Here is a 22,310-nt window from a genome sequence, read left to right as displayed (position 1 = left end):
ATCTTTATATATTTACTTTCACTTGTGTTGTGTACATTGGCTATTATGCCAGGTAACTCACACTCATCGTTGTTGCCACTTCGTTACATAACACTTTGAAAATAATAAATTGATTTTGTCTCATTGTTGGTTGTGAACATTGGCTGAGCCTCTCTCACCTCATTCAAAGTCCCAGGGCTACCCCCTTTTGTCCTCTTGGCAGACAAAAGTTCACCGGACTTTTGTGTGACCGTGTGGATGCAAGGCAGGCTTGAGAGGAATTCCTTCGGGAAAACCATTGGCCCAGATTCAAGAAGCAATTGCGCCTGTGTAACCATAGGTTACACAGCGCAATTGCTTACTTGCCCCGGCGTTACGAATGCTCCTGATTCAGGAACATCGTAACGCCGACTGCAGCCTAAAATCTGCGTGGCATAAGGCTCTTATGCCACGCATATTTTAGGCTGCATTTTTGTGTTGACCGCTAGGGGGCGCTCCCATTGTGCTCAGTGTATAGTATGCAAATTGCATACTAACACCGATTCACAATGTTGCGCGAGCCCTGCGTACGCAAGTTACGTCGTTTCCGTACGGCGTGTTTAGCGTAAGGCTGTCCCTTCTAATAGTAGGGGCAGCCAATGCTAAAGGATACCCGTCGTTCCCGCGTCGCGATATTTGAAATCTACGTCGCTTGCGTAAGTGATTCGTGAATGGCGCTGGACGCCATTCACGTTCACTTTGAAGCAAATGACGTCCTTGCGACGTCATTTGCTGCAATGCACGTCGGGAAAGTTTCCCGACGGAGCATGCGCTCTACGCTTGGCGCGGGAGCGCGCCTAATTTAAATGATTCCCGCCCCCACGGGATCATTTACATTAGGCGCCCTTACGCAGGGCAAGTTTACACAGCGCACACGCAATTTACGGAGCTACTGCTCTGTGAATCGCGGGTAGCGCAGTAAATTTGCGGGGGCGCAGGGCAAAAACGCTGCCCTGCGCTTCCGCAGATAAGGGGCAATTCTCTTTGAATCCAGGCCAATGTTTTTTTTTTTCGACGGGAAAACCGGTTGTGTGTACTTGGCATAACAGTTTTTTTTTTCAAACTCTTTGGTCTTTTTTCCTTTCTATAGCAAAAAATTGAATCCCAAAGGTTATTAAATACCTTTAAAAGAAAGTTCTTTCTGTCTCAAAATACTGAAAAATGGCCTGGTAATGAAGGGGTTGAAACATGTCAGTACTGAGGTCGTTAGGAAACATTGGCTTTGATCAAACGTAAGAGTCGGTTCACATTGCGGCGGCACGACTTCGGGGGTGACTTGGCAAGTCTTCCTGAAGACGACTTCAGAGGCGATTAGCAAAATGACTTCTGTATAGAAGTCAATGCAAATTGCCCCGAGCCGCGCCAAGTCGTACAAGAACCTCTTTCTAAGTCAGAGCGACTTGTGTCGCTCCTATTAGAACGGTTCTGGGGAATAGAATGGGAGGCGACTTGTCTGGCGGCTGAGCCTAGGGCTCTGATAGGCTTTTCCGAGTACAGCCCTCGGGTCCCGGAAGCTTATACAAGGAACGCACTAGGGATGCGCTCCTTGTATAAGACTGACAGGCGTCTCAGCCAATTAGGTTGGCCTATTCTGGCTACCGGTAACCTGATTGGCTGAGACGCCTGTCAGTCATCGAGGGCGGTAGAAGACATCGAGGGACGTGGATGGCTGACTCCGGTAAAGGTAAGTGCCGGGCAGGGGGGGGGGGGAGGGGCAGTTTACAGGGCACAGCGGCGACATCAATGGGCACAGTGGCGACAATAGGCACAGTGGGGACAATGGGCACAGTGGGGACAATTAAAGGGCACAGCGGCGACAATTAAAGGGCACAGCGTGACAGCGGTGACAATTAAAGGGCACAGTGGTGACAATTAAAGGGCACAGTGGTGACAATTGATGGCACAGTGGCTGTGTTTGATGGCATGGCACAGTGGCTGCGTTTGATGGCATGGCACAGTGGTGACAATTGATGGCACAGTGGCTGCGTTTGATGGCATGGCACAGTGGTGACAATTGATGGCACAGTGGCTGCGTTTGATGGCATGGCACAGTGGCTGCGTTTAATGGCATGGCACAGTGGTGCGAATTGATGGCACAGTGGCTGCGTTTGATGGCATGGCACAGTGGTGACAATTGATGGCACAATGGCTGCGTTTGATGGCATGGCACAGTGGTGACAATAGATGGCACAGTGGCTGCATTTGATGGGCACAGTGAGGCTGCAATTTTTTGTTTCGTTTGCGCCCCCTAAACAAATTGGAGCACCAGCCGCCACTGCGTTCACATGCATTTTTATGTCCGCATTTGTCCTGTGAGATCACTTCTTTTTTTGGGGTAGAGATTTTATGTGCAGTGCGTTTGCAAGTGTTTTTTTACATGTTTGCGGTGCCGAAAATTGCAGCATGCTGTACCTTTTTTCCCTGTGCTGCACTGAACTGCAATGGTGTGAACTAAGCCCCTAGAAGAACTTGGATTCTGGACTGTCTGAATGCATTGGAATGTAGTCAACTGCATCTTGTGTGAATGGGCCCTCAGGCCTGATTCACACCTAGGCATTTTTAGTGCTTTTTTAGCATTTTGCAGATTTACACACACATGTCCCTGTTCTGCTTTTCGTGCCTGCGATCACTCGTAGTCGGAGGTCATCGTGACAGCCGGTCACGAGCATCGGCACCCAAGCTGTGTTATCCCGCTTAAAGGGACCGATGTACAGCCACGACGGTCCGTGGGAACGAGCCGATCTGCTGCAGTAAAATTACATCGGCAAGCAAATTTCCCCTAAACAACTCAAAAAACACAATTCACAGTTTTTGATTTATAAATAATTTACCAACAGCAAAATCAGTAACTTTACAACAAAATCAATTACGCCAGTACCACTTTCTCATTGCTAGTTTAAAACCGACTCAATTGCCCCACCAGCTGGCTGCATTGAGTAATTTCGAAATATTCAGATGTAAATTTGCTATGTCCCAGAATAAAAACATTACCAAATAAATAAAACCTAAATGCCATTACTGTACATACATACTATACATATAATGCTAAAACATATGTACAAAACATTCTCTTGGGCTGTTATTAGCCTGAAACAAGTATGGGAGAGGTAGAAGTAGTATAAGGAGCCAGTCTTGTGTGCTGCATCGTGAAAGAAGGATATAGCAGGGTGATAAAGAAATTAGCTCCTCAGCACGCTGCTTCTTCTTTCACTGTACAGTTATAAAGTGTAAATCCTAAGACTGAATTAACAGAAATAATTTTTTTACTTTTTTTGTAGACGTTAAAACAGTTCCCTTATATGTATTTTATCTGTCTATTTAGTTATTTACCTGGAGCTTTAAAGTGGTTGTAAACCCTTACAGACCTACTTGGCCCTACAGATAAGCCTAGATTAACCACTTGCCGACCGGCCACCGCCGTTATACGTCGACAAGTTGGCTCGGCTGGGCGAGAGCACGTAGTATGACGTCCTCTCTCCCAGCCGCCACTAGGGGCGCGCGCGCGCTCGCCCCCGACTCCCGTGCGTGTGCCCGGCGGGCTCGATCGCCGCCGGGCACACGCGATCGCTCGTTACAGAGTGGGGACCGGGAGCTGTGTGTGTAAACACACAGCTCTCGGTCCTGTCAGCAGGGGAAATGCTGATCTTCGGTTCATACAATGTATGAACCGAGGATCAGTGTTTCCCCTAGTGAGGCCACCCCCCCCCCCCCACCAAGAACACACCCAGCCATACTTAACCCCTTCCCCGCCCCCTAGTGTTAACCCCTTCACTGCCAGTGGCATTTTTATAGTAATCTAATGCATTTTTATAGCACTGATCGCTATAAAAATGCCAATGGTCCCACAAATGTGTCAAAAGTGTCCGAAGTGTCCGCCATAATGTCCGAAAAAAAAATCGCTGATCGCCGCCATTACTAGTAAAAAATATATAATAAAAATGACATAAAAATACCCCCTATTTTGTAAACGCTATAACTTTTGCGCAAACCAATCAATAAAGGCTTTTTGCGATTTTTTTTACGAAAAATATGTAGAAGAAAACGTATCGGCCTAAAATGAGGAAAAAAAATGTTTTTTTATATATTTTTGGGGGATATTTATTATAGCAAAAAGTAAAAAATATTCATTTTTTTCAAAATTGTCGCTCTATTTTTGTTTATAGCGCAAAAACTAAAAACCGCAGAGGTGATCAAATACCACCAAAAGAAAGCTCTATTTGTGGGAAAAAAAGGACGCCAATTTTGTTTGGGAGCCACGTCGCACGACCGCGCAATTGTCTGTTAAAGCGACGCAGTCCCGAATCGCAAAAAGTACTCTGGTCTTGGGCAGCAATATGGTTCGGGGGGTAAGTGGTTAAGGCTTACCTGTAGGTGCAAGAAATAACTCCTTAACCTACGTGGTTAAAGGGGTTGTAAAGGTAAACGTTTTTTTACCTTAATGCATCCTATGCATTAAGGTAAAAAAACATCTGACAGCACCGCCCAACATCTGACAGTCCCATGCGCGCTCTCGTCCTCCTGTTTGGTTCCCAGCCTGGCCGTTGATTGGCTAGGCTGGGCGGATTGATAGCAGCGCAGCCATTGGCTGGCGCTGCTGTCAATCACAGCGGATGGTGCGGCGCGCCGGGGGGCGGGACCGAGTGATACAGTCGGCGGCTATGGCCGTCGCTGTATCACGGGAGCGTGCTCGCAAATGCTTTCCACCATGTGAGGGAGCTCGCATGAACGTGAAAAGCTTTTGCGAGGAGGAGCCGAGACAGCCGCCGAGGGACCCCAGAAGACACGGATCGAGGCCACTCTTTGCAAAATGAACTGCACAGCGGAGGTAAGTATAACATGTTTGCTATTTTGAAACCAAAAAAATCTTGCCTTTAGTGTCCCTTTAAGGAGATATTTGCAGAAAAGACTGCACCAATGTTTTTTTGATGTCACAATGTAGAGAACAAGATTTCCTATCATCTGTGCCCAGTCTTGCCACACAGAGTTAACCCAGCTCTGAGCAATCCTCTTTTTATTGTTCAGTGAAATAAAACGTACGCCGCAAGGACGTATTGGATTCGACGTGAACGTAAATGACGTCCAGCCCTATTCGCGAACGACTTACGCAAACGACGTATAATTTTCAAAACTCGGCACGGGAACGACGGCCATACTTAACATTAGCTACGCCTCATATAGCAAGGGTAACTATATGCCGAAAAAAGCCTAATGTAAACGACGTAAAAAATTGCGCCGGCCGAGCGTACGTTTCTGAATCGCTGCATCTACCTAATTAGCATATTCCTCGCGTAAACATACGGAAGCGCCACCTAGCGGCCAGCCTGAAAATGCAGCCTAAGATACGACGGCGTAAGACACTCACACCTGTCGGATCTTAGGGATATCTATGCGTAACTGATTCTCTGAATCAGGCGCATAGATACGACCTCCCGCACTCAGAGATACAACGGCGTATCAGGAGATACGCCGTCGTATCTTGTATCTGAATCTGGCCCAAAGTGTCAATATACATATATATGTACAGTAGCAAGATTCCAGGCCTTCTTTGATCTAATGAGGACCTCCAGGGCCAGGGATAGCTAACATCCTTCTGTATTTGGTGGGTTGTGAGGTATGGTGGGTGTAGAGTAGTTAAAGTTATTGGGCACCAGACACTTCTTGAATGCAAAAGAAAGCTTATAGAGTTCCTTCACTTTCACTACAATCGTTCCTTGTAGTTCTCAAATGCACTGAGCTGCTCCCAGTCTTTCACTAGACCCACCGATTCACTGCCACTGAATCCCTTGAGCTCATCCAATCTTCACGGTGGTATCTTCCTCAAGCGTCACCCCCCCTTCTCTGCTGGGTCCCTAGCTTAAGGTGACCAGATTTTTAAAATGAAATCCGGGGACAGATTTTTTTTAATGGTAAACTTTGCACCCCTCGCCAGACTTTTAGCACTCCCTGAGTCCCTTCCACTAGTACAGTAGTACTGACCAACTTGATTCCTACACCGATCTACCTGACCACTGCACTGACCAACCTTATCCCTACACTGACCTACATGACTCCTACACTATCCACTACACTAACCTACCTGATTCCCACACTGACCACTACACTAACCTTCCTGATTCCTACACTGACCACTACACTGACCTACCTAGTTCCTACACTGACCACTACACTGACCTACCTGAGTTCTATACGGACCACTACACTGACCTACATGACTCCTACACTATCCACTAAAATAAACCTACCTGATTCCCACAATGACCACTACACTAACCTATCCGATTCCTATACTATCCACTACACTAACCCACCTGATTCCCACACTGACTACTACACTTACATACCTAATTCCTACACTGACCACTACACTGACCTACCTAATTCCTACACTGACCACTACACTGACCTACCTGACCACTACACTGACCTACCTGAGTTCTATACTGACCTACCTGAGTTCTATACTGACCACTACACTGACCTACCTGATTCCTGCACTACTCACACCCCCTCCCTACATAAACAGTGTAGATCGGTTGATTTTACTCATCTCTCCATGGCCTCCATGATAATCTATCGGAGCAGGGCTCTCCCCAGCACCGGGTCACTGTTCCCGACACCCAGCCGCTCCTCAGTATCCCCTGCCAAGATCTTCTCCAATAGCTGCCGTATGCGCTGCCTGTGCCCTCCCCTCCGATGTTCTCACACACACACGGGCCACCCGCACCAGAGGGTTCATGGGGGACAGGCTGGACTACAGGTGTCCCTGGGCGGGGGGGGGCAACACAACACACTTGGGGGGCACAGTAATGACTTTGCGCCCCCCAAATGTTGCACCCGGGGCGAGAGTACCAGATGCCCCCCTCCACGCCACTGCAATCCGGGGACCGGAAACCGAGGATGTCTGGTCACCCTACCCTAGCTTGGCACTCTAGATACCTCTCAAGCTTCACCCCACTGGCCTGCTCGGTCTCTGGCTTGACACACAAGGCTGCTCTGCAAGCGTCATCTCCGCTGTCTGGGTCCCTGGCTTGATTCCCACAGAAGTTTCCTGATTCTTCACCATCCCCGGTTGGTGAGAATACTGCTCTGGTACTTGCTTCAGTTACTCAATGTGGTCCCTTGTAATAAGGCGGATGATCCCTTACTGGCAACAGCTTCCTTTCTATCTCCGACCATGACAGGTTTTCCGGCCAGCAGAACCGTCACTTTTGGTTAGACTGCAAGCCGCAATCCCAACCCTACGCTGCTCTCTTGCTTCTGGATAGGCCCTCAGACAGTCTGGCAGTCAGAGGTACCCAGGATAGGCCCAAACTATGGCCTAACAGCCCAGGCAAAACAACACACGTTCACCCAGACAGCTGTCCAGGTGGCACAGAACACTGATCACCTGACTCCACCCGAATAAATAGGCTCTCCGAGTACACACGGTCGGAATTTCCAACAACAAATGTTTGAGAGCTGGTTCTCAATTTTTCAGACAACAAAAGTTCTTGTCAGAAATTCCGATCGTGTGTATCCAAATTTTGATGCAAAAAAATCCTACGCATGCTCGGAATCATTGAACTTAATTTTTCTTGGCTCGCTGTAATGTTGTACGTTACCTTTCTTGGAGATCGGAATTTCTGACAACATTTGTGTGACCATGTGTATGCAACACAAGTTTGAGCGAACAGCCGTCGGAAAAAAATCCACGGTTTTGTTGTTGGAAATTCCGATTGTGTGTACGCGGCATTGCAGGGTGCCTGCTGAAAGAGGCCACTGTCCAGTGGAGGTGCGTCCATTAGGGTGCCATAGGCTCTAATAGACTAAAAAAAAGGTGGACTTGTGGCACAAAGCATTGCGCTCGGAGCCCACCCAGGTGTGTTAGAAAAGCAAATGCATATTTGCTTTAGTTGCACGGGTCTGTTACCCGTCACCCAATTGGCTGAAAGAACAGGCGCTGCGATTGGACACCTATCAGGAAGAAGGGAGGAGATGCATGGAGAACACAGGAGCCACTGTATGACCCGCTGCATGGTCCCACCGCTCACCACCATCCCCCGCATGCCTGACCCGCCACTGAGACATGGTAAGTCCCGGGCAGACAGCGAGTGGGCGGGGAGGGGGGCATATGTCACAGTGGCAGCATTTGATGGGGCACGGAGGAATCCATGGCTGTCACCAGAACTATTGCCCTCATTGGAAGATTTCACCTTCTTTCCTGTTACTGTATAGGGACAATCTGAATTTGGGATTTTCTTTCACTTTCAATGATAAATGGTAAACAAGACAAATAGAGAGGGTGAATCTCCTACACAAGGGGGCACAGACAGCAATAATACTCTCCTCTCCATCCCAAACTAATACATTATATTTATATATATATATATATATATATATATATATATATATATATGTGTGTGTGTAGCGCCAAATGTCTCTTTGGGAGGAAAGGAGGTTTCGCCTTGGTCCACAAAGTTGCAGCCTCATTTGACTATAGACTATAGATATATATAGCTAATATACAAGATATTTTATTTTTTTGTGTGTATGTTTTCAATTTTGTTTTGCAGGTTGTTGACCTTCTATCAACGATGTCGGAGAATGGGGCAGATTAGATAGTTAGGAATGTGTAATGTCATAGTGTTTACTGTAGATATTTGTACAAAATATTGTTTTATCTTTCAAAGTTTTATATGCTTTTTATCTTTCTCTCTTTTACTGTCAAAGCAGGTTCAGGCATTCAGGCTTGAATGCCTTTGTTGGGACACTGGGACAGTGTCTATTTTAGTGGGGGGAGTGTGTAGCGCCTGTGTACTTTCAGTCCAGATGCTATTAGCTCTCATCCAAGTGATTTGTGCAAATTGGGCCTCTGTTCTAGCTGGGCTGTACTGTCGGTTCATTCTGTGTTTCTTGAGATGCCTTTCCACCCCGGGGCGACAGGTGGCAGTAGTGGAGTTCAGTCTGGAGCGCCTCTTGCCAGCAGCCGATTGGGAGGGGTTTTCCCTCGTGGGGCATGCTGGGGGTGGGTACTTCTTGAACAGACGCCATTGGGCGGGGTTCTTGTTCCGGGTGTGGCACCCACCTTCAGGGTGGCCACGCATCACGGGCCCCAGCGATTTGGCCTACCAGGCCGGGGTGCACGTGCTTACGCGGTGTTCTTAGTTCCGGGACCCTGTTGGCCCGGGGCAACTGAAGCTATGGCGGGGCCCCAGTGATTGACCGGGTCCCCAATTTTTCAGAAGAGATCCCAAGCGAGTTGTGCTGTTCGGTGAGGAGTCAGCTTGAGGAGAGCCAGAGAGGCAGGCGATCCAACAGGGCCTCGACAATCCTTCGGGGATCGAGGTGACCGGACACTGAGAGGTTGGATGTTAGCAACCTGTCCGTCGGTGACCAGTTGAGAACTACCTGAGGGAGATTCAGGTACTAAATCCACTAAGGAAGATTTTACTTCACGATCTACGTTCTGGGAAAGGGCCTGTGGCAGAGGTTCCTCCCTGATATTCATTTGCATCAGGTCTGTGGCAGAGACTTGTTCTTCTTCAAGGTTCCGAGTGATACTCTGGCTGCCAGGTCGGTGTGAGTGGCCTGTCCAGGTACACTATACCCCCTCGGCTGAGGGGCGACGAAAGCAAAGTGCTGTTAGAAGCAGGACTGCTTCTGTATTGTTTAAGCCTGAATCTGCTGTTTTTCTCCTCTTCATACATCTCTCCTATCTACCTCAAGTTTATCGTTTACCATGTTGGTATCAATAAAGCACAAGAAAAGACACCTGCTGTTTGGACATTCCGTCATTGCTTCTCTCATCAACTACCCTAGACGTCGGCAGGGCTGGACTGGGACCAAAATTTGGCCCTGGACTTCATCCAGACCGGCCCACTGTAATTCAATAAAATGCTGCCCCGGGTGAGAGAGGGGGGTGAGTGTAAGAAAAAGAGTGAGCGTAAAAGAGAGGGGGTGAGTGTAGGACCCCTTTTTACACTGAGGCGTTTTTTTAGGCGCTTTTGGGCTAAAAATAGCGCCTGTAAAGCGATTGAAAAACGCTTCTGCTGCAGTCCAGGTGTGAAAGCCAGAGTTCTTTCACACTGGGGTGCTGCCAGGGCGTTAGAAAAAGTCCTCCAAGCAGCATCTCTGTTTTAAAAAACGGCCCACTGAGCCATCGGCCCACCGGGAAACTCCCTGTAGTCCCTATGGCCAGTCCATCCCTGGGTCACGTCGGAGCTATAAAGGTAACAGGCCATCCCTATATATATATTATATTTTTTTTGAATGGCTAACAAAGAAAAAATAAGATGTTTTTTGGGTCTAATTTTTTTATTATTACAAACCCAATGTACTGTATGAGGTTACTGCATTTTCCTATTAGTAGTGTTGTATTCTGTTTCCTGAAACATTTTGCGTCTATTGAAAATTTCCTGAGGATGTCCACGTTTATTGTAATATTCAGAAGTAAAGACAGAATGAAACCGTGTAAACAGGAAAATAGGAGGCTATATTGTGCCTTAAAAGTATCCCCAAGGTCATGACTTATGAATATTACATCACATGACCAGAGCAGAAATGTGAAACAATAGAAATTCACACTCTATACTAATATTTGTCCCTACGATAAGATAAAAGGCATGAGGTTTATATAGCAAAGCATACAAGTTCAATGTCTTAGAGGTGGCTGAAGTATGAAATGATCAGGACGCATTAATTCCATCCTTAAGAGTAAGTACGCAAAATTATTTTTTAAATCCTTTATTTATTGTTTGATATATATATATATATATCTTTTTTATTTAGCACTTAATTATGTATTCAGCCAATCATGTGGCAGCAGTGAAGTGCATAAAATCCTGCAGATACATACAGTATCAGCAGCTTTAGTTATTTTTCACACCAGAATAGGAAAAAAGTGACCATGGCATGATTGATGGACCTAGACAATAGTGTTGAGCAGAATATGCCATATTCGATTTCGCGATATATCTCGAATATATATTCGAATATTCGAGATATATTCGCTAAATTCGAATATTCGTGATATTTCATCGAAATTAAATGATTGCGATTTTTCGCTATTGCGAATGCGAAAATAATTGCGATTTTTTGATAACTGCGGTAGGAGCACTCTGATTGGCTCAGAATATTCGTGATATTTTATCGAAATATCGCAACATGCGAATGCGATATTTATTGCGCAATTTCGAGAAATGCTGGAGGAGCGCTCTGATTGGCTCAGAATATTCGTGATATTTTATCGAAATATCGCAACATGCGAATGCGATATTTATTGCGCAATTTCGACAAATGCTGTAGGAGCACTCTGATTGGCTCAGAATATTCGTGATATTTTACAATACAAAATAATTGCGAATATTCGGCAAATGCGGAAGGAGCACTCTGATTGGCTCAGAATATTCTTGATATTTTACAATACAAAATAATTGCGAATATTCGGCAAATGCAGAAGGAGCACTCTGATTGGCTCAGAATATTCTTGATATTTTACAATACAAAATAATTGCGAATATTCGGCAAATGCAGAAGGAGCACTCTGATTGGCTCAGAATATTCTTGATATTTTACAATACAAAATAATTGCGAATATTCGACAAATGCGGAAGGAGCACTCTGATTGGCTCAGAATATTCTTGATATTTTACAATACAAAATAATTGCGAATATTCGGCAAATGCGGAAGGAGCACTCTGATTGGCTCAGAATATTCGTGATATTTTACAATACAAAATAAAAAGTGTTTTGCATTGGTGGTGATTCTTTACTCTATCCATCTGTCACAGCCGTTTGTCAATCAAACACCTTGAAGATTGAACACGTTCATGCTGCATGCTTTGGACTTTTTTTCACTTCACATATCAAAGACATTTTTATGAAAGATTATTTTTCTATTATTGGGACTATATTTCTTTATATATTTGTTTCACTGTGTATTTCACAAGTTATTTGCGCTTGCTTATTTTATAATTTGCCCACATGTCTTGTCACTAGACATATTTTTTATTCTTGTAGAGCGACTCCATTTTCTGTCTTGTATTAATTTATGTTGTATAACATTTTTGAGTTGCTGCTGTATTCTCCCCTTTTTTAAGGTATGCGCAATTTTTTCCTTCTTACAAAAAAAAATAATATCAAACATACAAATATTCATAACATACACATACACAAAGCCCCCCCCTTTTGCATCAGAGACAATCAGAGTTCTCCTACCACAGTTATCGAAAATTCGCAATCATTTTCGCATTCGCAATAGCGAAAAATCGCAATTTTTTTTTTTTCAATTTGGCAACATAAAAGGATCGCCTCAGATTAGCTACTCGGCCCAGGGTCTCTAATCATACCAGCAATGCTTTTAGACGTCGATAGGATGTGATCTGTTTTAAAAATCAAATTGAAAAAATGCGAATATTCGGAATTGCGAATATTCACCGCAAAATTCGAAATATAGCGCGATTTCTCGAATATGCTATATTCGAGTCGAATATTCGCAATGCGAATATTCGTGAGCAACACTACTAGACAAGTGAGTTTTTTGGTCAAATATCTTGTTATTCAAAAACTTTGAGAGTACAGAGATGGGATAGTACTAGAAGGGCAGGTATTAATAGTGCTCCTGTAAATGCTGATGTAGCACCCTGGGGCCGGATTTAGAAAGAGATACGACGGCGTATCTCCTGATACGCCGTCGTATCTCTGAGTTCGGCCGGTCGTATCTATGCGACTGATTCAGAGAATCAGTTACGCATAGATATCCCTAAGATCCGACAGGTGTAAGTGTCTTACACAGTCGGATCTTAGGCTGCAATTCCACGCTGGCCGCTAGGTGGCGCTTCCGTATTTTTACGCGAGGAATATGCAAATGAGTATTTACGCCGATTCAGAAACGAACGACCGCCTGGTGCTTTTTTTTTACGTCGTTTGCGTTCGGCTTTTTCCGGCGTATAGTTACCCCTGCTATATGAAGGGTAGCTAATGTTAAGTATGGCCGTCGTTCCCGCGCCGAGTTTTGAATTTTTTACGTCGTTTGCGTAAGTCGTTTGCGAATACGGCTGGACGCAATTTCCGTTCACGTCGAAACCAATGACGTTTTGCGGCGGATTTTCAAGCATGCGCACTGGGATGTTTTCACGAACGGCGCATGCGCCGTTCAAAAAAAAAACGTTAAATACGCGGGGTCATTCAAAATTTATATAAAACACGCCCCCTACATCCCCATTTGAATTACGCGGCCTTACGCCGCAACACATACGTTACGCCGCCGTAACTAAGGGCGCAAGTTCTTTCTGAATAAAGAACTCGCGCCCAAAGTTAGAGCAACGTAACATATCTCAGATACGTTACGCCGGGCGGACAGATACGCCAATGTATCTGAATCCAGCCCCTGGTGTTTAGACAGGGTTGCTAGTAAATTTAGTTTGCCAGGTGGTAGTTGTCTTGGTTAATTGTTAGTAGGTCCACCGATTCCTCTCTAGTTCTGGACTTGCTGCACCTTCTGTCGCTAGGGGGCGTTATGTTGGTGATATTAAATAGACAAGGGCTTAGCAAGGTCAGGTTATGAATTGATGGGGTGTCTCAGCCAATTGGGTGGAGTCAGGTGATCGGGGTTCTGTGCCACCTGGACAGCTGTCTGGGTGGATGTGTGTTATGCTGCCCTGGGCTGCTAGGACGGAAGCCTAATGCCGCGTACAGACGGTCATTTTTTGTGATAAAAAAAAATGAAGTTTTAAGTGATGAAAAAAAACGACATTTTTGAAACTTAATTTTCAAAAATGATGTAGCATACACACCATCGTTTTTCAAAATGCTCTAGCAAAGCGATGTTACGTTCAGCACGTATGACGGCACTCTGTTCCATTGAAGCTCGCTTCATTACTTGCTTCTGAGCATGTGTGGGTTTAAAAACGTCGTTTTCAACGTCGTTTTGCCCACACACTATCATTTTAATTGACACAAAAAACGACATTTTGAAAAATGACACAAAAAATTCGAGCATGTTCGAATTTTTTTTTGGTCGTTTTTCTGAAGACATAAAACAACGTTTTCCCCACACACTATCATTTTAAATTTTCAAAAACGTCATTTTTTTTCATCACAAAAAATGACCGTCTGTATGCGGCATAAGGCCTATCCCAGGGACATCTGGCTGCTAGGCTTTCTGAGGGCCTATCCAGAAGCAGCGCATTGTTGGGACTGCAGGATTGGAGTCCAACCGAGAGTAACGGTTCAGCCGGTCAGGGAACCAGTTGTGGTTGGAGTTAGAGGGGAAGCTGTCGCCACAAAGGGACCATCCACCTTGATACTGGAGACCACTGTGAGTGAGCTGGAGCCAGTACCAGAGCAGTATTCTCACCAACCGGGGACGGTGAAAAAGTGGGAAAACTTCAGCAAGTGCCAAGCCAGGGACCCAGCGGGGCAGCAGAGGTGACACTTGAGGAGCATCAGTGAGTGCCAAGCCAGGGACCGAGCTTGGAAGCAGGGGTGACGCTTCAGGAAGATAACCAGTTATGTAAGTGGAAGAGCTCTAGAGATCCAGTGGCGGTTGGGTCTGAGAGTCTAATGAGAGATTGGGAGCTTGCTGAGTGAAGACCTACAGTGAGAGACTGTAGAGTGCGAGGAGAACTATTTGTGTTACCAATAGTTAAATACAACTACAGTACTGTTAGTGACTGTTACAAGATTTGTTGCCATAGGAGACAGCGGTCCTACCTATACAGAAGGTGTCGGACACCGCATGAGGAGATCGCTACACTGAGCGAGGCTGCACGTTTGTTTTGTCCAAAGGATTTGTAAGTGCGATCGTATCGCCGTCGTGCTGTTTCTATATTTGGCGCTACATATTGCGCAATGAGGTCTTGTTTTGTCGTTTGTTTTTTCATATGAGCCGTCGTTTTGGTTAAAGCGGGAGTTCACCCAAAAATGAACTTTCTGCAGTTAGATCCAGCATACTGCTGACATCTGCAGTATGCTGGTCTTTTTATTGTTATTTTGGTACTTATCGTTTTAGCTGTATTTCTTCTATCGCTCCGAGCGGGGAATCCTGCAGGGAATGGGCGTTCCCGAAGGCAAGCAAGTTGATTGACGGCCTTCGATAGCACGTCACGGCTTCCGAAAACAGCCGAGGTGACACTTGGCTGTTTACGGCACCTGCGCCTGCCGTGTAGAGCTGACTGCGCAGGCGCCGTAAATTGCCGAGTGTCACTCGTGTGGATTTTCGGAAGCCGTGACGCGCTATCGAAGGCTGTCAATCAACTTGCTTGTCTTCGGGAACGCCTATACCAGGAAGTAATCCCCGCTCGGAGCCATAGAAGAAATACCGCTAAAACGATAAGTACCAAAAAAAAAAGACCAGCATACTGCAGATGTCAGCAGTATGCTGGATCTAACTGCAGAAAGTTGATTTTTGGGTGAACTCCCGCTTTAAGGAAGTGTCGTATGCAAGTGGTCGGGTGAAGCAGGGTGGAAGGAAGACAGTATCACAGGAAATTACCATCACTTCTTACCTAGTTCAGGTGAATGGACTATGATTTGCATATTGTTGCTCTTATCACATTGGCACTTATTGGTGCACTTTTTGGCAGGATTGTCACAGTTCACTCAGTACCTATTTAGGTTCATGAATATAATTTATACTTCATCTTTTTTAGATGTACAGCATTTAGGGGTGATTTCAGCGCATCATTACATCACATCACAGAGACCTAAGGTAACCCTGGAGGAGCTGTAGAGTTATACAGCAGAGACTGGAGTATCTGTACATAGGATGGCAATAAGCCGTACGCTCCATAAAGTTGGGCTTTATGGCAGAGTGGCCAGAAGAAAGCCATTACAAAATGGCATGTTTTGAGTTTGCAAAACTCCCAAAATGTATGGAGGAAGGTGCTCTGCTCTGATGAGACTACAATTTTACTTTTTGGCCATCAAAGAAAACGCTGTCTGGCTCAAACCCAATACATCACATCACCCAAAGAACACCATCCCCACTGTGAAACATGGTGGTGTCAGCATTATACTGTGGGGATGTTTTTCAGCAGTCTGGACTGGGAAACTGGTCAGAGTTGAGGGAAAGATGATTGGTGCTAAATACAGGCATATTCTTGACCAAACCTGTACCTGTGTGTGATTTGGAGGCTAGGACGGAGGTTCCCCTTCCAGCAGGACAATGACCACAAACACACTGCTAAAGCAACAGTGCGGCCCTGGGGCTGGATGTGACCCTTTGCTTGCCTCCATCCAGCCCTTGAAACACTATTCCATCCACAACTGACACGAATAATGTGGCACTATTCCTTCCACCAACACCAGTGATGGGGCAACATTCCTCCCACCAATGTTGGGGTGCTCTCCCTTCCACAGACACCAATGATGGGGCACTATTATTCCCACAGACACCAATGATGGGGTGCTATTCCTCCCAATGATATCAACAATAGGGCACTATTTCTCCCACTGATAGCAACAATAAGGCACTATTCTCCCACTGATAAACAATAGGGCACTATTCCTCCCACGAATACCAACAATAAGGCACTATTCCTTCGACTGATACCAACAATGGGGCACTATTCCTCCCACTGACACCAACAATGGGGCACTATTCCTCCCACTGATACCAACAATAAGGTACTATTCCTCCCACTCATACCAACAATAGGACACTATTCCTCCCACTCATACCAACAATAGGACACTATTCCTCCCACTGATATCAACAATGGGGCACTATTACTCCCACCAATACCTTCAATGGGACACTAGTCCTCCCAGCAAAAACCAATGAAGGGGCATTGTTTACTCCTACTGATGTTGGGGCATTTTCTACTCCAACTGGTCACAGTCTGGCCCCATTAAAATTCTGAAGGACAGTAAACTGGCACTTTATTCAAAATGTTTAGAGACCTCTGGTCTAATTGCGACCAAAGGTGAACCCAATAAACTAATTTATAGGGGAGTATACACAGTATTTATGACAATAAAAAATAAAAACTATGGGCCAGATTCACATACAATTGGACAGGCGCAGCGTATCAGAGATGCGCTACGCCGCCGTATCTTACCTGGCTTAAATTCGAATCCAGGAAGAATTTGCGCCGTAAGTTACGGCGGCGTAGTGTATTTCTGGCGGCGGATTTCAAATTGGGCGGGTTGGGGGCGGGTTTCATTTAAATGAAGCGTGTCCCCGCGCCGAATGAACTGCGCATGCGTCGTCGTGAAATTTACCGACGTGCATTGCGCTAAATGACGCTAGGACGTCATTTTTTTAACTTAGACGTGACTTACGTCCATCCCTATTCACAGACGACTTATGCAAAAAAATAAAATTCTAAATTCGACGTGGGAACGACGGCCATACTTTAACATGGCAAGTCTATCTATAGGCCACAAAATAGCAGGTTTAACTATACGCCGGAAAAAGCCGACTAGAGACGAGGTAAGAGAATGCGACGACCGCGCGTACGTTCGTGGATCGTCTGAAAAAGCTCATTTGCATACCCGATGCGGAAAACGACGCAAACTCCACCCAGAGGACGCCGAAGTATTGCATCTGCGATCCGAAGGCGTACGAAGCCGTATGCCTGTCGGATCGAACCCAGATGCCGTTGTATCTTGGTTTGAGGATTCAAACTAAAGATACGACGCAGGAAATTTAAAAGTACGCTGGCGTATCAGTAGATACGCCGGCGTACTTGCTCTGTGAATCTGCCCCAAAACTTATAAGGGGTGAATTATTTTTCATAGGAACCATATTGAATGCTTTTTCTGTGAACAGTGCTTGGTTGGCTATGGTATAACTATAACACACAACTATTTATGTCCTTCAGAGTCAACAGACATGTACGTAAGTGCAAACTTCACGCAGACCATAGAAAATGCCTTCAAGAAAGTCTTTGAAAATTACATGAACAGCGTGAAGAACAATCAGTCAATAGCTGCAAAACAGCTTAAGAACACATTGGAGGAAGAGAACTTCAACTTCGTCATCCTCTACCTAATGGTGATGATCGGCATGTTCTCCTTCATTATTGTGGCCATCCTGGTGAGCACCACCAGGTCAAAGAGGCACAAAACCACAGATGAGCTTGATCCCTACAGCAGATATATTGAAACTGACTTCAATAAAAAGGGTGTTGGAGTGACACTGGAAAACCCGGCTGCCAGGTCTTACTCCGCTCCACTCTCTCCATAGGCAATGGCTAGACAGATCAGAAGAATCCAAATAATCCTGGCAACAAACAGATGTGGTTAGATGTCAATCGCAGTTTGTTAAAGTGCATCCAACCCCTAACTGGAAGACATTGTGTATGATAATCATCATAAATAATTTCCATGTTCATATTTTGTATTTGCTGCTTTACTCCTGCGGCCATTTTCATGTGGATTTGTTTGAGGGCTGCCTGCAAATCATTCCCCTGGACCGGCTTCCTTATAGTGCCAATGGTGGAGCATGGATGTGCAATGTGGGTTGGCACATCTGCCTATAGTCTCCACCAGGGTGACAAAACAAGAATACAAAGGGGAACTGTATTAATGAGCAAGGCAGACTTAAAGGGTCACTAAAGGCAAACTTTTTTTTTTTTTAAATAACAAACATGTTATACTTACCTCCACTGTTCAGCTCGTTTTGCACAGAGTGTCCCCTAATCCTGTCTTCTGGGGTCCCTCGGCGGCTGTCCCGGCTCCCCCTCGCAAAAGCTCTCTACCTTCATGCGAGCGAGCAAGCATGGTGGAAATCTTTTGCGAGCGCGCTCCCGTGATACAGTGGCGGGCATGGCCGCCGACTGTATCACTCGGCCCCGCCCCCCGGCACGCCGCGTCATCCGCTGTGATCGACAGCAGCGCCAGCCAATGGCTGCGCTGCTATCAATCCGTCCAGCCTAGCCAATCAACGGCCAGGCTGGGAACCGAAGACGATCACATGGACGCACGTGGGACTTTCGAAGGGTCAGGTAAGTAAAACGGGGGTTCGGGGGGGGGGGGCGGTACCGTCGGATGTTTTTTCACCTTAATGCATAGGATGCATTAAGGTGAAAAAACATTTACCTTTACAACCCCTTTAAAAAGATTGAAAATGCTTTTTGAAATAACACCAAGTAAATTTTATGGATTGGGTTTTATTCTACTTTTATGTCACGTACACACGATCGGTTCATCCGATGAAAACGGACCGGTGGATTTTTTCATCAGATATCGGATGAAGCTGACTTTCATCAGTCTTGCCTACACACCATCAGTTAAAAATCCGATCGTGTCAGAACGCGGTGACGTAAAACACTACGACGTGCTGAGAAAAATGAAGTTCAATGCGTCGACTTGATTCTGAGCATGCGTGGATTTTTAACCGATGGACTTTCCCATAGACGATCGTTTTTTTCTATCGTTTTTTTAACCATCGGATAATTTTAAAACAGGTTCTAAGTTTTTTCACCGATGGGGAAAAAAAACGATGGGGCCGATCCTAGGCAGGGTGCACAGGCACATTGCACCCAGGCGCCTGCAGAGGTGGGGGCGCCGAACATCTAACAGATTCTTTAACAGAAGCCCTCTCTGTGTCCATCACAGAGGCCCCTCTCCAGGTCCCGATAAAGTACTTTGCTTCTCTTCCTGTATTTTGTTTATTGTTAAGAGATCATGTAAGGATCCCAGGGTAATGAAGAATTCGTGGGGGAGCATCTCTGTGGTTGAGTCATTGCCATAGAAACATTTGTAAAGGGGAGGAGTTAGTAAAATGACGACGCCCATGTGGGGGCGCCAGAAATATTTCTGCACCCAGGCACCTGTGACCCTAGGATCGGCCCTGCCCACACACGATCGGTTCGTCTGATGAAAACAGTCCATCGGACCGTTTTCATCAGACGAACCGATCGTGTGTACGCGGCATAAGAGATTTAAACTATATACAACAATATTTAGCCTTGTCTGTACCTATATGTGAAGAAAACTAGCCATTGAATACTGATGGTTATATCTTTTTTCCTCCTACCTTTTACATTTCATGGCAAGGCCATAATTATCAGGAATGTGAAAATTAGTTTCTTTAAGTGGAAAAAAAATATCTGTCCACCTAATTTATAATCAATACATGTCATTACTGGGCACTTTTATTCCCTTCCTGTCCAGGCCAAGTGTAATTTTTTCAGCGCTTTTGCACTTCGAATGGCAATTGCACAGTCATGCAAAACTGTACCCAAACAACATTTTTATCATTTTTTCACACAAATAGAGCTTTCTTTAGGTGGTATTTAATCATCACTGGGTTTTAAATTTTTGCTAAACAAATGAATAAACACTGAAAATTTGGAAAAAAAAAATACTTTTTCATAGTTTGTTATAAAATTTGTAAAACAGGTAATTTTTTTCTCCTTCGCTGATGTGCGCTGATAGGCTGCACTCATAGGCACTGATAAGGCTGCACTGATGGGTACTGATGAGGTGGCACTGATAGTCTGCACTACTAGGCACCGGTAAGGCTGCACTGATGGGCACCAATAAGCGGGACTGATGGGCACAGGTAGGTCGGCACTGAATGATACTGATGAGGAGGCACTGATGGATACAGATTGGCAGCACTGATGGGTACACATTGGCAGCACTCGTGGGCACAGATTGGGACTGCAATGATAATCAGGACACTGCCCTGATTATGAGTGTACATGTGCTTTTACAGAAGCTGGTTATCCTCTTCTCCTCCCTCATGCTGCCAGTGTGAGAAAAGGAGTGCCAATAACCGGCTTCTGTTTACATCTATGACCAGCTGTGATTGGACACAGCTGATCACGTGGTAAAGAGCCGCTGATTGGCTCTTTATCTCAATCTGTGATCAGCAGTGTCCTCCAGACACCGCTATCACAAAGCACGCAGCCCGCGCACGCTGGGAGAGCGATCACAGGATGCCTTCCGAGAACTAGCCTGCTGCGCTGTAGCCGTCATTTTGCTATAGCGCAGTCGGCAAATGGTTAAAGTGGAAAATTAAGTCCTGCTAGATCACTTTTTGCAGGTATAGCTATGTAAAACATTATAATTAAGTGCCTATACTGTTTAAAATCCAGTAATACACTGTCTCACCCTGCTATGCACATGCTCAGTTGCCCTGTACTGAAAATGTAGCAGCTGATTTGCAGGATTTATTGCTGTTCAGGGCTCTGAGCTTTAGCAAAATGGCAAGGAGCAACGCTGGAGGAAATTTACAGCACAGAAATGTTGGTAGCATAATTAATAATGTGGAATGTATGTTCCTTGCTAAAGAATATTATTTGTTATCAAGTTGTTATGGGTACAATTCTGCTTTAAGTGGAGGTTCACCCAAAAAATCTATTTTTAACATTAGATTGGGCCTAATTACGGGAAGCACAATCGGGTGTTTTGTTTAAAATCAATGCAGTACTTACCTTTTTAGAAATAGATGTTCTCCGTGGCTTCCGGGTACGGGCTGCGGGACTGGGAGTTCCTATTTGATTGACAGCCTTCCGACCGTCGCATACAGCGCAAAGTAGCCGAACGTCGGTGCGCAGGCGCTGTATAGAGCCGCACCGACGTTCGGCAACTCGTGACGCGCTGTATGCGACCGTCGGAAGGCTGTCAATCAAATAGGAACGCCCAGTCCCGAAGACCATACCCGGAAGCGGCGGGAGAACATCTATCTCGAAAACGGTAAGTACTGCTTCGATTTTAAACAAAACACCCGATTGTGCTTCCCGTAATTAGGCCCAATCTAATGTTAAACATTTGTTTTCGGGTGAACTCCCGCTTTAAGCATTTGTGGCTCTCTGAATGTACAACAGTCCATTGCACCTGCCTCTGGCACCCAAAGTGAAGATGCCAAAGCACCCCTTGTCCCCAATCTGCAATGAATTGACCTTGCACTCCGCACATGTACACTGACCAGGCCAGAGAGGTGACACCCACTATCTACCAGTCCTAGCAAAGAAAACCAAGCTGGATGGGGATGAGGGTGCGTGTGGAAGGGGGGTGCAATTTAGTCATAATCAAAATATTAAAGCAGAGCCAGAGTTTTGCTAACATTATTGTAACCAATGTTTCTATTTCTTATTAAGAATACAAAGTGAGATTTACAGGGCCTTGAAAAAGTATTCATACCCATTGAAATTTTCCAAATTTTGTCATGTTACAACCAAAAGCGTGAATGTATTTTATTGGGATTTTATGTGATAGACCAACACAAAGTGGCACATAATTGTGAAGTGGAAGGAAAATGATAAATGGTTTTCCGCAGTTTTTACTAATAAATGTGAAAAGTGTGGGGTACATTTGTATTCAGCCCAACCCCCCCCCCCCCCCCCCCATGTCAATAC

At 45.4% G+C, this 22,310-nt stretch overlaps 1 protein-coding gene across 4 annotated transcripts; it reads left to right on the top strand.

The window, feature by feature from the left end:
* Positions 1-10,614: 10,614 nt before the first annotated feature.
* LOC120928700 (potassium voltage-gated channel subfamily E member 2-like) lies at positions 10,615-18,334 on the top strand. 4 transcript variants are annotated; one of them, XM_040339695.1, is made up of 4 exons: positions 10,688-10,710; positions 15,426-15,512; positions 15,648-15,706; positions 17,823-18,334. In XM_040339695.1, exon 4 carries the CDS (start codon positions 17,834-17,836, stop codon positions 18,185-18,187), a length of 354 nt encoding a protein of 117 aa, XP_040195629.1. In that variant the 5' UTR covers positions 10,688-10,710; positions 15,426-15,512; positions 15,648-15,706; positions 17,823-17,833; the 3' UTR covers positions 18,188-18,334. The 4 variants fall into 4 exon arrangements, with proteins under 4 accessions (XP_040195627.1, XP_040195628.1, XP_040195629.1 ...); XM_040339694.1 differs by lacking the exon at positions 15,426-15,512 and having other exon boundaries at positions 10,649-10,710; XM_040339696.1 differs by lacking the exon at positions 15,648-15,706.
* The last annotated feature ends 3,976 nt before the right edge of the window (positions 18,335-22,310 follow it).

This window comes from Rana temporaria, chromosome 2 (genome assembly GCF_905171775.1).
Source record: "Rana temporaria chromosome 2, aRanTem1.1, whole genome shotgun sequence".
NCBI lineage: Eukaryota > Metazoa > Chordata > Amphibia > Anura > Ranidae > Rana > Rana temporaria.
This window is presented reverse-complemented; position numbering and strand designations above follow the sequence as displayed.